General features: G+C 41.5%; 1 protein-coding gene across 1 annotated transcript in view; it reads right to left on the reverse strand.

Annotated features, from left to right (window-relative positions):
* Nucleotides 1–15,343, reverse strand: part of COLQ (collagen-like tail subunit (single strand of homotrimer) of asymmetric acetylcholinesterase) — a 41,315-nt gene that overhangs the window by 4,771 nt on the left and 21,201 nt on the right. Inside the window, exons 7-14 of the mRNA XM_010018717.1 lie at nt 13,446–13,508; nt 12,386–12,412; nt 11,680–11,724; nt 10,909–10,944; nt 9,911–9,991; nt 5,395–5,491; nt 3,215–3,354; nt 342–461 (exon numbers count right to left, since the gene is read on the reverse strand). Of these exons, the coding sequence (XP_010017019.1) occupies nt 342–461; nt 3,215–3,354; nt 5,395–5,491; nt 9,911–9,991; nt 10,909–10,944; nt 11,680–11,724; nt 12,386–12,412; nt 13,446–13,508 (609 nt within the window). The remainder of the gene's footprint in view (nt 1–341; nt 462–3,214; nt 3,355–5,394; nt 5,492–9,910; nt 9,992–10,908; nt 10,945–11,679; nt 11,725–12,385; nt 12,413–13,445; nt 13,509–15,343) is intronic.

The raw sequence follows: 15,343 nt of genomic DNA on the forward strand, positions 1-15,343 counted from the left end.
TAGTAACTCTAAGCAAAAAGGAAATACATAGGTTTGGTTTGCAGGATTTGTGTTTTCCCACAAGTTTGTGAGTTTTGCCTTATTTTGTATTAAACAAAAGATGTTCTTTACTATCATAATTCCTCCTCATAAGGATGTTAGCAAAACCTGCAACACTGGTGAGTTAATGCCTCAGTAGTTAATACTCCTGTGAACAAAAATCACGTAATTATGTACAGTTGTGGCAGTGCTCAAAAATCAGCTTTTTCTCCATATGACACCTTAAGTACAGACATTATGTTCTGCATTTAAAAATCAAACATACACTCACGAGTTTTCTGAGACCACAGTCATATTTTCACCTGGACTGGGAGCCATCCAAAGGTGTCCTTGAAATACAAAGATCTCTGATCTCTTCTAAAAGCTAAGGCGTTTTCAGTGTTTAACCGGTCCAATTCTTCTTGATTATTCACCACAAAAATCTGGGGCACAGAAAAAGAGGTGATTGGTGACCCTCTCGAGAAGTATTTCGGCTTGTCACAGAATGTAGTTTTGCCAACTGACACATGTATCTGCGCTAGTAAGAGACACAAGTTTCCAAAGGAGAATTGTCTCCCCTGAGCACCCAGCTGTGGCTCCAATGGCCCCTGTTACAGCATGTACTTCCACAGGTAATGATCATGCAAACACTTAAGCACAATAATTGCTGAGAAAAACTGTGCAATGTTCAAATGGTTGCAGGCTGGAACGACTGTAAAATCCATATGGGCGTAAGTGCTTTTTGGAGGTTTGCCTGTAATTTTTTTAGGCATGCTCAGGGCTACAAAATAAATAACTCGTCACTCAATGCAACCTTCACTTATCTTTTACTATTTTGTACTTTATTTAGACTTAATTTGCATTGAAATGCATGTTTCTTTATATGTATATACTTTGGTCTAAAGCCAAGTCTTCAATTAAGCAGAAAAAAAAAGTTCAAAGTGGAAAAATTAGGATGAGCTGCTCTCTTACCCTTTTTAAAATGTCTTGGTCACTGCAATTGGCTGTAAGGAGCATTAGGAAATAATAGCTTCCTTCAGCAGTTTAACCAAATTAATTTTAGCAAGATTAAACCAGTTTTAAATTAAGAAAAAGCAAATGGAGTGCTTCTGATGAAAATGGATTTAGAGCTGAGCCTGATTCCCACCAGCATAAATAGAATTGGCTCTTTTTAAAACAAATTACCCTGAAATTTTTACATAGCAGAATATTCCCATAGCCCTCAACAAAGGCCAATTTCATTAAAGAAGCACTGAATAAAAATGCCTTCAGCTTGAATGAAAGAAAGCAAAGAAACAGAAAGCCAGCAAAGAACTGATCCTGTAATTGTGTTCAGGAGCTCAGCCCCAGAGCTCTAATTTGTCTTGAAATCAATACCAGATCTGTGCTCTCTATTACAGATACTGGCCTTTGAAAGTGCAAAAGATGTAAAAACCAGAATGAAACTTAGCCATTGACAAAAAACCAGTGGTCTGTTTCCTGGCATCTCCCCTCTCTGGCAGTACTGGCACTAGAGGAGTTGATGGGCAAATGGGTGATTGCAGTGGGGACATGTTGCAGAAAGATGCTGCTTTGGCAAACCACTTGACTGGGGCACAGAGCACTGTCTCTGGGTCTTTTCCATCTACAGCTATAGAAACCTCGACAATAGTTTTCAAGTGGTACAAGGCACACTTCAAAGCTGCTACATGGGGATCTGAGCAGAATAAATAACAGCAATGTTTAAGCTCCAGCTCCTGACACTCCAGGGAGTAAAACAAATGGGGCAGGAGAATGGGGACTGCTGCTATGCACAAGCTCCGCTTCCAGAGCTGAGGTTTACTGCTTTGTCATCCCACATTTCTGAGAACAAACTGGCACTTGATCATCGCCAAATGAGGGTTCATAGCAGTCGAGCAGGGTATTATATTGTTAGGTGGTTACACTCTCATTACCATCTTTTGAGATCTAATATGAAGCTGCCTGATGGAGAAGGAAGACTTACACAGAATATTGCAGCCTTATACCTTTCCCTATGAGTTCTCCATGCCATGAAGTAAGTGATAGGTTTTTCTGCAATAGCATGCAGTGTGATGTGATATGTACCTTTATTTCATGCACTTTCTTCTCTCGCCATTACATTTTCAAAACCACGGGGCTTTTTTGTAATGGAACAGAGAAAGGGATGAGTGAGCAGCTGACAAGACTTGCAGCACACTCATGCAGAAGATTGAGTTCAATGACCCGGTTTAATGTGAAGTGTTGTGAGTAGGTCCTTTTCACACACTGTAACAGCTTTGTGACAACGTGACAGATGGGAAAGTTAACACAGCTAATTGCTGCTTTTTGTCATTCAGAGGTGACCAGACACCAGCAATATGCTGACCAGACTCCATGCATGACTGGAGTGGCTGTGCTGTGCTGGTACTCGATAGCGAGGTAGCATTTTCATTGCTGATTAAGTGCTATAGTGCACAGAATAATAAGGTAGGGCCCAGCAGAAGGAAAAAGTGCAGGAACAGCATTTACAAAGTCCAAAGAAATCAGAGATGAAAAATTGCTAGGTAACCTTGCACCAATGACTTGTCCTTCAAAGTCTCTGTCCAATTTGCCTACTAAAATGCTTTCAAGAAGGCTAGAGATCGAAATTAGCTATACGAAGTGCATGTCTAGAGACAGGAATTTAGAAGTCTGACTCCCGCAGTTTGTAGAGACTCCTTTTTTGGTTCAAGGTGGAGGGTCAGTGCTTTGGGAGAAAGTTCTATCATATATGCAAAATGCTCGATCACAATATTCAATTCTAAAATCAGTGTCTTTGCAGAAGAAGATATAAAAACATAAGCAAGAAAGAGATATTCACTTCACTGACCAATCTGAAATACATTTCAATTTACTGAAATAAAAGGAACAGATTGTATATGTACAGCAGGAGATGAAAGAGAACATCCTCAGGCTTGAAAAAGGTTTCTAAACACATGCTACATTACTGATGGTTTGAAACAGCTGCGTTTCAGCACCACAATCACAAAACCCTCAAACTAGTTGAGACCAAACTCTTTGCACCAACTGGATCCCAGAGGTTTTGGACACTATAAATGGCACATTTCCCACATGCAGACATGTTCCCTGTTAAATCTAACATATTAGTGAGTACACTACCTCTTACTATAAAACTACAAAGATCTGCTCACACTGCCTCCCAGAAAAATCTGCTTACCGCAGGGACTTTTGGATAACTGTGTCCAAACACAGATTCCTCATATGGTGGGTGACTCATGTGTTGTGGGGATCTGCAGAGACATCTCCCTGGAGGCCCTGGAAGTCCTCTTTCCCCTTTTGGTCCTATTGCGAATTGTCCTAGGAAGCAAAATACCAGGTTGCCTTGTTGAGAAGTTAATATGTAAAACACAAACACAGCCTTAGTGGAAAAACTATAGGTCAGGCGTATATAAGCTTTCAGATATGCCTATCTCCCACCAAATCCACTGGGAACTAAGGGAAGGGATTACCTTGTAAGAAATCTGGAAAGGGACTTTTTACAAGGGCAGGACAAGGGAGGAATGGTTTTAAACTGTAGGAGGGTAGATTTAGATTAGACTTTAGGAGGAAATTCTTCACTATGAGGGTGGTGAGACACTGGCACAGGTTGTCCAGAGAAGCTGTGGCTGCCCCATTGCTGGCAGTGTTCAAGGCCAGGTTGGACAGGGCTTGGAGCAACCTGCTCTAGTGGAAGGCATCCCTGCCCATGGCAGGGGGTTGGAACTGGATGATATTTAGGGTCCCTTCCAACCCAAACCATTCTGAGTCTATGAATTCTATGATTCTATGATTACCAGAACCACCAATTCCAGTACTTCAGGAGAAAGACCCAAGTTTGTACCACAGTCATATTATTTCGGTTCACTTTTTAAATTTTCTACCAAGTTTGCAGAGAAAGAGAGACACTATTTGCTTAGAGTAAATATCAACCTGTTTGAAGCTATAGAAATTTAGGAGATGATGAACACACAGATCACTCTATAGTACCTATGCACCGAGTTTAGCAGAGTCAGTCTATGTATACATCCACAACGCATTGGACTTGTGCATTTGTACAACCACTTGAGCAATGTTGTTTCAGAGGTACAGGAAAACACAACTAGAAATATAGGAGAGCTGCAAATTAAAATGTAAGAAACATTGCTTTTTGACTTCAAATGTTGGCAAGGATGTGCTACTCTGCAGAACTAGACTGTGAGCCAACATGTTCATACTGCAAGCAGTGACATCATTACAGCAAGGTCTTTTAGGATAAGAACTTATATTCTAGAGGAAAAAGATTAACAAGCCTGACACCACATAAACTTCCCAAGGATGGAATTACTTTAGAAAGTAATCTCAAGATCCTGGCTGCCTTCCCATTGGCACAGAGAAAATTCCGCCCTCTGAAAACTTCCAGCTAATTTACTCAGGGAAAGATGTTTCATAGTGGGAGACATGAGGTGCGTGAAGATTTTGAAGCAACCCCCAGCTTCACAGATGTACCATTTCCACACCACCACAAGAAGAGACCTTCTGCTCACAGATGTAAACAAGGGGAAAAAAAGGGAAATCAAAATGGAAGAGATCAACTGCAGAAGAAGCAGGTGTCTCTTTGAAGCACGAGTAGTTTCCAGATGGCTTTTCTTCCCTTTTCAGATACTTTAGTAAATATCCAGGTTGAGAAAATCCTACCTGATATTTCCCTGTCACTGAACACTGCGGGCTGTGCATTGTCCTTCATGTCTTTGCTTGGTCTTACGAGCTGCCCAGAGTTCATGTGCACGAATAGCTTTGAAACTGTACAATTACCAGCTACAAGGTTTTTCTCGCGATTTTTACCACACACACAATTGCAGCAAGCAGAGATCTCCAGCACTTAATTAAAGTTTTTCTCCACTGCCTTTTTTTCCCCCCTTTCCTCCCTCCTCTTCCCTTCTGTCCTCAATGCCATTGTGACTTGAGTCTTATCTGGTTTTCTGTTACAGAGCTGCACAGGGTGAGTATGTTGAATAGAAATCAGTCTTTCACTGTAAGCCAGGATATCTGGAGAAGCAGCAGACCGTTGATGATGGAAATTAACTAGTCCCTCCAAGGCTGACAGATGGCTTTTCATCATCCCCATCTACCAAAGACCCACAGGAACCATATAAGCCATATTTTTGGCTTTCTTTGAAACATCGGAAGCATAATGTAGGCTTTAAAGTGAGGAACAGAGTCCTTACAATGGACAGGATGGCATGACCTGCCTTCAGAAGAAATCCTCTGCTTGCTGTCAGTGGAGAATCAAATGAAGCCCTGCAACACTTTTTGTAAAGGGGCCTATGTAGGTATATGTGATGAGTCAGCAGGGCCTGGGGAGCAAGGGATACTGCTTACCTGATCCTGAAGGTCCAGGGGGGCCTGGCTGGCCAGAAGGGCCAGGCCTTCCAGGTGGACCCATGATACCTGCAGGTCCAATGTCTCCCTTCAGCCCCTAAGAGAGAGGAGACATCCATTTATTTGCTGAACTATTCATAACATACAACCTCTTCCAGGCAGCACTGGCTTCCCTTTCAAGAAAGCCAAGACATTTGCCAATAAGAAGCATGCAGCACAAGCTTCATAGCTACCACCCCAGGGAAGAGGTGCTGTCTTCTCCTACCTGGAGACAGAAAAGTGTGTCCAGGCAGGACTTTTGCTCCTAAATGTGAATGGTCCCAGAGTTCTGCTCTGTGTGGAGTCAAGAGTCACCCTGACTTCAATCATTTCATAGCCCTTCTTTAAGGATGCTTTTTTAGCCCTAGTAGCTGTCAGTGCAGCTCAGACAGAAAGGGCTGGTGGAGCTGAAATAGCTGATTCTGAATATCCTTAGTTACTGGACTAATACACACTGAGAAAAAAGACAATTCACCAAGTAGTCAGCAAGGGCTTCCACAGTGACATTTCCCAGTCCTAGGGTGCTGTCTTTCAGAAGGACGCTCATGACTTTGAAGCCCACACTGTTTTCAGAAGTACCTTAGGTGCCTAGACTCCTGTATCTCCTTGACTTTCACTGTGGGTATAAATATGTTAACAAATCGCAAGACAAGCAAGAGCTTGACTTTACGAAGTGCAAGCTAGTGTGTGGCAACCCATAGTGTTCTTCTGGTACCCTATCACTCAAGTCAAAATGCTGTAAAATTACCTATGGGAGATGAGCTTACACACAGTTACCATACAATAGCAAATATTCTGCAAAATCAGCCCTAATTTGCCTCATGGGATCTTGTTTGTGCAGCCATGACATTAGACATCTGAAATTTTCACCCTACAACTATTCAGCACCTTCATATTTATGCTCCTGAATTTAATATGGTGACACTTATTAAAAATAACTATATTTATCTTCCTACCCATGCACTCTCCAAGGCTTGGGTTTCTCAGCTTTATATTTCGAAAGCATATTACATAGCTTAAAGTTTAAATATCTAATTTGATTGTATGTAACAGCACACATTATTTAGCATAACAGAAATGGTGTATATTGTGTAAGCTTCCTCTCAATAACAAAGGAGATGAGTTCCTCAAAGATGGTGTAATTCTAGGTTAATGTGCGTTCACGGGCTTATGATGAGTGGTCACACATCTAATTTCAGAGTAATAAAACATATGGGGTAATGTATGCTAAAATAATCTGTTGTTATTTAACATGTCATATCCCATGGATACATTTGAATGTCACTTGCACCATTTCAGCAGAAGAAGGTTGATTTTGCCATGGCCCATAAAGAACTTAATTGAATATTTGCTTTGTTTAATCCTATTAGGTAAGCTCTGTGCCATCAGACTCTTCCAGGATTTATGTGAATGTCAGCAACGCTGATCCCTAATTACTTCTTACATTATGCAACACAGAATGAGCAGACCAGGATTTTGTAGTCCCAAAGAAGTCTGTGGGAAACCTCTTTCCCCCATAGAACAGTGATCTGGCAGAGGCAAGCGGTGCCAGTCAGACACGTACTGCCTGAAAACAAGCTGTCTTCTATGTCTCCTGCTTTAGAGGAGTGATTGCTTAATGCTGTCTTGTTTAGCACAGATAGATTAAATAATAATGGCAGAGATTTATATTAAACATGTTTGCCTTGCTTCTTTTCAAATGTGCCCATGGCATTCAGAGAAGCTTTTCCCAAGGACAATATTTATATTACCTTCCTTTCTTTCAAAGTAACATTGTCTAAAGCCCTGAGTCATTCCTCCTTATCAAGACTGAAGCCCTAAACTTGCTCCTTAAGGTCAAGTCCCAAGTTACAAAGCTTTGGGTGTTATATCTCAGAGGGCAGTGAAGCTGTGATTTGTGACTCCTGGTCACCTTTTAGGAAGAGCCTGCCCAGAGGCAGGGGAGAGCTGAAGAAGTCAGTGAGATAATCAAGACGTATCTCAAAATGGAAGTGGAAGTGATACCTTCCTAATTTAGCTGCTTTTATCTAGGGATGTCAGCGGGATCAAGAGACAGGAAACGGCCCCAAGTTGATGGAAACTATCCTCTCAGCTGAACAAACAGACAAACTACAGCACTTAAAGACAGCACCCAGACCCACAGAGCCTTAAAATGCCACTTCCAAGTTTTTTCAATGAATTAGAAAAAGAGAAAGGAAATTGCTAGTTCACCAACTGCAAAGAGGGAAACCTGGTTTCCATGAAGAAGATCAATGCTAAAATTGCTTTCAGGGCACAACAGAAGTTTGTCTATTGAGCCTTGGGCCTGGAAATCCTAATTTAGGGCCAGACTACAGTTCTTTCAGTCACACTGATTGTTGCCTTACATTATGACATGCCTTATGCCATCACTTTCTGATTAAGACACAGTGTAATGTGACAAAATGTCTAAGGTCAAGTAAGGAGTACATTGTGTTCAGGTTGATCTGCCAGTGCTGTGCCTTCGCTTTGCCTTATGCTATGGAAGGACACTGTGTGCATATTCCTTTGGCAGGACAGATGAGTACCGTTTATAAAAAAACCCAAAACCCGAGGAACAGAACCAAAGCAGCAGAAAGCACACATCAGCTTTTAAGACCTAACAAATTAAGGACAAAAAAACCCATTTCTTGTGTGTCATCTAGCAAACATATGTTGCACAGACCTTCCTTACTTGGTGACCTCTTATTCCCTCCCTAACACTCAACTTCTAGTTCTCCCACACTAGCTATTCTTTCACTTCAGATACTAGCTGACAGCATCAGAGCCACAGAAACAGGCACGTGCTTCTGTCTGCAGTGCTGGGCATAACCAGACTGCAAATAAAATACCTTCATCTAAGCCCGTTAATCACCTCATCTACAAGCTCCTGTGTCTGAGCAGATACAGATGTACGTTAACACCAAGTCAGTGTAGCGAGAACAGGTTCCCTTCCCTGTTAGTCAGCAGAAAGAAACAGGCTCTGCAGGTAGCAATTCAGAGCACCAGGACCTGGTCTCCTTCATACCCCCAGTATCATTGTTTAAAATAATACAAAAGGAAAAGTGCACACAATTCCTATTCATCCAAAAGGCTGAAAAAAAAAATAGTTCCACCAGCATAATTATTTTAAGCTCTAAATAAGGAGCATTTGTCAACTATGCCATTCCTGAACAGCTTCCATACAAGATTACCATTCCTTAAAGTCAATATGTGTCTTCCTGACCTTTCTCAGAGGAGAAGAATCTGTCCCTGGCATGCAGTACTATGGTGAGAACTGCCATATAAATATCCAGTCTAACACATCGATCTTGATTTAGAGTTAACAGAGGAAATGGGAGAAACAGAGAAGGTGTTTTAGTGCTTTGCTTCTTTGCGCTGTGTGCCAGACATCTCCAAGACCTTGTGGCTCTGAAAGCTGATCTGTGTTGACCAACACTTGAGTCTAGGCAAAGCCTGACTCAATCAAATTGGATGGTGTGGAGAGAAAGCATCCTCCAGGCAGGCTTGGCAGCAAGGCCAGAGCCTGAATATACACTGGATGAACACTTAGTACCTGTACTAGAAACCCAGAGTGCATTACAGTGCAATACAGGGCTGAGTTTTGGACATATAGACTAGAGTTTTTCATTGCCACACCCCACACACCAGTTTAATCTGTTACAGCACACCATTCCTAGCGTACAGGCAGCTCCTGCCAGTGCACACAAGCAGTGTGTGTTTTGTTAGCAGCAGTGTACCTCTTTGCAGTGGTGAGCCAGGGAGAAAACTCATGGACAGGCAATGGGACCTCTCTTGCAACATGCTGATGCTGCCCTTTCTGCCCACAGCTGAGGTGAGGAAGAGTTAGTTTTTGTAGCACCCACGGCAATCCCCCTCCTGATTCAGAGATCCAGCAAGCGTGTGTTCCCCTACAAACAAAACTTCCTTCACTCACCCCAGAAACCTGCTAGTGTGAGGGATAGGGGATGGCATCGGGTGTTGAATTTTGGATATATCCCATTTGCCATTGCAGCCTGCCAGTAAATCAAGCATCCCTGCTCCCTAGATCAGCTTCAGGTTTAGGATCTACAAAGTGTAGGACACCATGATGTTATATCCCACACTAAGACCTGAACCTTGCACCAACTATCTAGCCATCAGGTGGGGCTGGGACTGTAGCTCTGTGCTGCTTAGGACTCAAAGGAGGTGTTCAAGGTCTGCTCAAGTTGTATTCAATGAGCTCATTATCAAGCCAGGAAAAATATGACTTTCCGCATGCTGCATGGCCAGAGAGCTGAATGTTACAGGTAAGTTTCCAGCTCTAAAGCTAAGGCTTTAACTGCTGCGTAGCCTGTGCATGCATGTGAGGGGTTTCAGGGTTTCTGTCTGCTCCCTGTGTGATAAAGTGCCTGGTACCACACATGCACAGACCACACAGTTGCACACCAGAGCACACATATGCCATGAGTCACAGGAAGAGGAAACACCATGGTCCTACTTGTTTGCCTCGTTTTCCGGGTCTTCCTATAGGTCCTCTGTGTCCTGGTACTCCAGATTGTCCCTTTGGGCCCATCTCTCCCTTGGTGGGTACAGAGGGAAGGAAGCAGGATGTGAGTACATGGTTATACCTGCCTTATACAAGATAGCAGATGGATGGTGCTTTCATTCACATGATTCCTCTAGATAACGCTGGCACTGTTTCTTTCTCAAAAATCCAAAATTAAAATATTTTAAAACAAGTATAAAGTAAAAAACAGCCCTTAAAATCTACCCACATTTTCCTGAAAAATCCTTTATTAAAGAGGAGGCCAAACGGAGAGATCAGAAACACTCTCAGAGACTTGGAGAGGCCAAGGCTAGCAAAACTCTCTGACGCCTTGGCAATACCTTGCTTCGCTGTTAAGAGTCATGTGTAATGAAATCACTCAAGGAAAGGGAGGTGAATTCACTCGTCATCTAGCCTCCTCAGAAGCAATTATTATTTCCTTACCCTAATTTCAGAGACGAGATGTGGTTACATCTCAAAATTATCCTCCTTTAGAGTTTCTATCCAGAAGCCAACATCCGAATTTTATTGTTTTTCAAGCACAGATTTATGATGACATAAAAACTGGTCAGGGTTATCACTGCTATTTGTAGTAGTGCCATTTCAGTTCATAGTACCAAGAAGGAAACGTTTATTAGCTTCAAGTGAATAAACCCCAAACAATTAGGGCAGTTTGAATCTGTAATAAGGATTATGAATATGTTGAACAGGAGGAAGATTATGACTAAAACAATGTTCTGGGGAAAAAAGAGGAACAACAACAAATGGCTAAATTTTAGTGTTTTCTTCTTAGATAAAAAGTCTAAAGAATTCATCAATCAGTCCAAGAAGTGTTGGCCACTGAGTCAAGCAAGACTTTCAGTGTCATACTTTCCAGGATGCCCCTGAAGCCACTCATCGACCCTATGTCAGCACTTAGCACAGCTCCCCAGCACATCACAACTACTTACTTTTTGTCCCAGCATTCCAGGGAAGCCTATTTCTCCCTACAAAGTAAACCGACAAAAATAATAAAAAAAATGTGGAGTCATCTTTGCCAAAGCAGAACTTTCCTTGAAAGCAAGAAAAACAAGAGCCATGTACTGGTACTGGTTGAAGAAACCCGCACTGTGATTCAGCACTGTCGGTGATGCAGTAGGTGGAGAATTATAAGACAAATTTACTGTAAAGCCCCTCATACAGTAACACTGTTCCTCTGCCACCTGCTTCCTCTCCTTCAGCAAGAACTTCCTCATCATACTTTTGTTTGCAGGCAGCCCTGCTACCTGGACAAATCTTGCATTTTGGAACAGCATTTCTCCATTTACATCAAAAGCAGTTTGCTTTTCCTTTCTCAGTTAAAAGAACTCCCAAGCCACGAATCTCACTCCTCCCTTTCCTCCCCACCACCAGCATTATCATTCACCAGCTAAAACCGTTTTGGCAGGCGATCATGCTTCTGGCCTGCACAGGCCAGGAGCGACTGAGGTTACCTCCAGGGAATTCCCCTCCTGACTCATCAGCCTCCTGTGTGCTGGCACTGGAGGGCACATGGACATGGAGGCTGCCCCACCACTCTCCCATCAGGTAGGACCACTGCCTTCCCTCCCCACTCTTGCCCTCGCAGGAAGATGCCTCCTAGCTCCCTTCCTCCAAACCACTCCTGTTCTTTGCTATCAGAAGTGCATTAGTCCTTGTGCACATTCAGTGAATGCTCACAGCCATTTGGAAAAGAAAATTACCTGGTCTCCTTTGACTCCTTTGTCACCCCTGTCACCTCTGGATCCCTGGAAAGAGATAACAGGGTGATAACAGCTTAATTACTACCATTTCACAAGAAAGCAAAAAATATTTCTTCCACATGAGGAGTTATTTGGAGTCATGCATAATATGGTATTATCTTCAGAGTGAGGTATATGATTTGATATCCTAAAACGTTTCCTTATTACTTCCATTGACATTATAACAGAATCAAAAGTAAGGCTTTCAGGAAAAGGGACTCATTCTCCCTAGACAATTACTTTAAATAGATGCTTTCCTGGATACAATACTTCCAAACTTGATTTTTTTCTGCAGTTGGTTTCATCTAAGTTGAGGTGCCACTGTAAGGTCTTACAGTAAAAACAGTCTCTGTGCCAAAGTATATATATATATAGCCTAAATAAACCAGAGAGACAATTAAGAATTATTATACCCATTCACAGATGCAGAAACTGTAGTGAGGTGCACTGTAGTAACTTGTTCACAAGAACACAGGGTGCAAAACTCACTTCTTCAGCATCTCAGCCCAAACCACAAAACTGTTCTCCTTCTTGATGCTTGTTTTCATTTCTCAGTGAGACCTTTAGACTTCATTCCATCAAAAACCAGTCTCATTTCTACAATTACTTTTTTTTGCATGATTGTTTCTAATTGTTAGATTATACATTATTCAGTTGTCACACTGACCTTTTCTCCTCTAGTTCCAGGAAAACCCTAAAAGGAATGATAGATATTTTAATGCTTCTTGCTTTCAACATCACCTTAGAAGCTGGACTTTCAAACATTAAACTGAAGAAAAAGAATGAAGCACAAATAATTAACTGCATCAACTTGTAAATGCAAATGCGTATTTATAGCTTCTAAAATTGCACTGAAACAGAACTATGAAATATGAATTAAAGGCAAGACAACTCAGCCCAAAAGCCAATGTGAAAAAGCCAGATAAAGCCAGCAGGTTTGATATTGCTTTAAAATTGAAACAAGGGAAATAAAATGTAACTGAATAAAGTCTGAGATGACATAATTAATAATCTAAAATATTTTTAGCAATAATTTTCTTCTCCTGGGTTGTCATGTTTGTTTGGGTTATGTTTCCCCCCTGAAGAACCTCTTTAAATTATACATAAGTAATCTTCCAATATGAAGATTACTATAAAAATGAGTTTTCTCTTTCAGACACATACAATAAACAAGGGTGTCCAGTTCTTCTTTCCAGTCCTTCACTGAAATAAACTGATTGTATAATTTTTTTCAAGTACCTAATAATGTTGTGGCTTAAATTTGTAAAGGCAAAGGCTATGCTATAGACAATGATGTGCAGATACCAGAACATTCAGACCACACTGTGCTTACTGTCTGACTGTCAATACATATGCATAGATTTAGTAGAGGACCAAAATGACCTCCAGTCTTGTGAGGTGGGTGGAAAACATTGCAGACATGATTTAATGCTGCAGATATGCTTAACAACTCCAGTTTTCTAATGGGATACAATTATATATGAGTTTTGCTTTTAACATGAATTTTTGCATCAGAATAATTTACACCAAAGCATTTTTATGAAAAGCTAAAGACACAGCCAAGCCCAACCAGACAACATAACCCTGCTTGAAGGAGAACATATCTTTTAAGCTGTATTAGAAAAGATATATGTTGATAAATGCTTTCCAGCCAATTCATGAGGGAAGCAGCTGTCAGCAGAGCGTTAGAAACCAATGTCTGAAAATGCAGTGCTTGGTTAACAAACCTTGGAGCCCATTGGTCCTCTTGTACCTGGCAATCCCATCACACCCAACTCTCCCTTTTCACCCTAAAGGGGTCAATAAAGATAGTTATTGATTGTGACTCTCTGATGAGGTCGCATTTGAATGTCTGACAGTTTAGCTGTTGAGATTTTATGAGAAATGGTTGAGACAAGCCTGACCTTTGTGTAGCATTGTAGTCAGAGTTCTGTATTTCAATTGTATCCTGCCTGAGCCCTCATATGTTATCTTATTCTTCTATTTACATTTTCTTGGGTGCATAACTTGTGCTTCAGTTTTGCCAGATGCTATTCAAGAACATGCAAACAAATTCGAAGCAGCAGTGCACCCTTTTTTTTGCATGAAGGTGCATTATCTCTACCCAGCATCACTTCCACTGAGTTGCAGAAAAGAAAGATATTTTGCTGCAAGTCTGTCGTGGTTTAAGCTACTGCTGTAGCTGAACCCAGGACAAAGTCTTTATGGCTTGGGATGGCATAGTGACTACTTTTATTGCAGCTCTGAGACATGATGTGCTTTACAGTGGTTTGGAGCCAGTAAATCATGAAAAGGCTTTACAACAACTTCTCTGGCTGCTGCCAGCTAATTATATCTAGCGTGAAATATAGAGTAGTCCCTGCGGACGTGCAGTAGCACTACCAGCAGAATACAGCTGGCTTTCATTCTCCTTTGGCTTTCACTGTCCTAGAAATGAAGAGGATTTTCACACTGGCTGCTGCCCCAGCAGAAGTTCAGAAAAGACTTGAAGAAAGAAAGTAGAAGTAAGGATTAGACCAACGCTGTGTCAAAGAAAGAGAAGATAAGTAGGGAGACACAGCTAAAAAATAGAAGGCACAGAGATGGAAATGAGAGAAAAAAAAAAAAACAACAACAAAACAAAGCAAACAAAGAGAAGCTTCCTGGAGATTACAGCAAAAAGAGGATGCAGCAAACGACTGTAAAGATAAGTATCAGGAGTCTGTGAAAATTAGAGATGAGAAGGAAAGAAAGGAAAGAGGGACACAACCGATGAAAGTGAGCACAGAGGCATGCTGGCCTCTATTTGACTGGAGCCTTTACTGACAATCAGGAAACTGAAATTCATAAAGACCTGGAGAAATTAAAGTGTGAATCCATCTAAAGAACACAGGAGACGGGTATCAAAGGAAACAATAAAAGCAGAAGAATTGGAATCAAACAGCAAGTAGCACTTGCAGTCAAAGTATAGGAAAAAGTATTAATACTGAATGTGAGGGATGCTTCTAGAAGTGTGATGAAAAGGCGTAACAACAGGCGAAGAGGAGATAATATCAAAATCAGGAAGACCTTGTAAATAAAACTAGAGCTTACATAAGGAAAAGGCCGAGTGAATGATTTTTCTGACTGCTCTGCTCTTAGTACTAAGATTGTGAGAGAAGGAGATAGTTGAACCTTCCCTCTACCTTCCTGCTCCCATTGTGGGAAATCATAGCACACAGTGCATTTGCAGGGGGGACACCATTTCCCATCACACAGTTCAAAGTGAACGTTGCCTGCTTTCATGCAACACTCTCATTGCTTGCCTACATTCCCACATTCTATAATAATATGATGTTCTTCATCTAACACAATGAAGAGCCTGAGGGTCTGCTCCCCAGATGCGGCTTGTATTCAGAAGTCATCTGCTATAATTCTTGCAGTCCTCTGAGGTGGGGGCACCAGCCTTGATGGAGCAAACAAAGAGTCAAAGATGTACTGGAAAATGCAGCTTTGAACTAAACCTTGTGTGCAGTCCCTTTGCCTGTTGCATACTGAATTAAAGGAAAGCAAGTTACCTCAAAAGTCCCAGTAGAAACTCTGTATACTGTGGCTTATGTGAGGAGCTGTATAGCTTTTGCATAATGCAATACTCAGTAAAGGGCTG

Source organism: Nestor notabilis, unplaced genomic scaffold (genome assembly GCF_000696875.1).
Source record: "Nestor notabilis isolate BGI_N333 unplaced genomic scaffold, ASM69687v1 scaffold2510, whole genome shotgun sequence".
NCBI lineage: Eukaryota > Metazoa > Chordata > Aves > Psittaciformes > Psittacidae > Nestor > Nestor notabilis.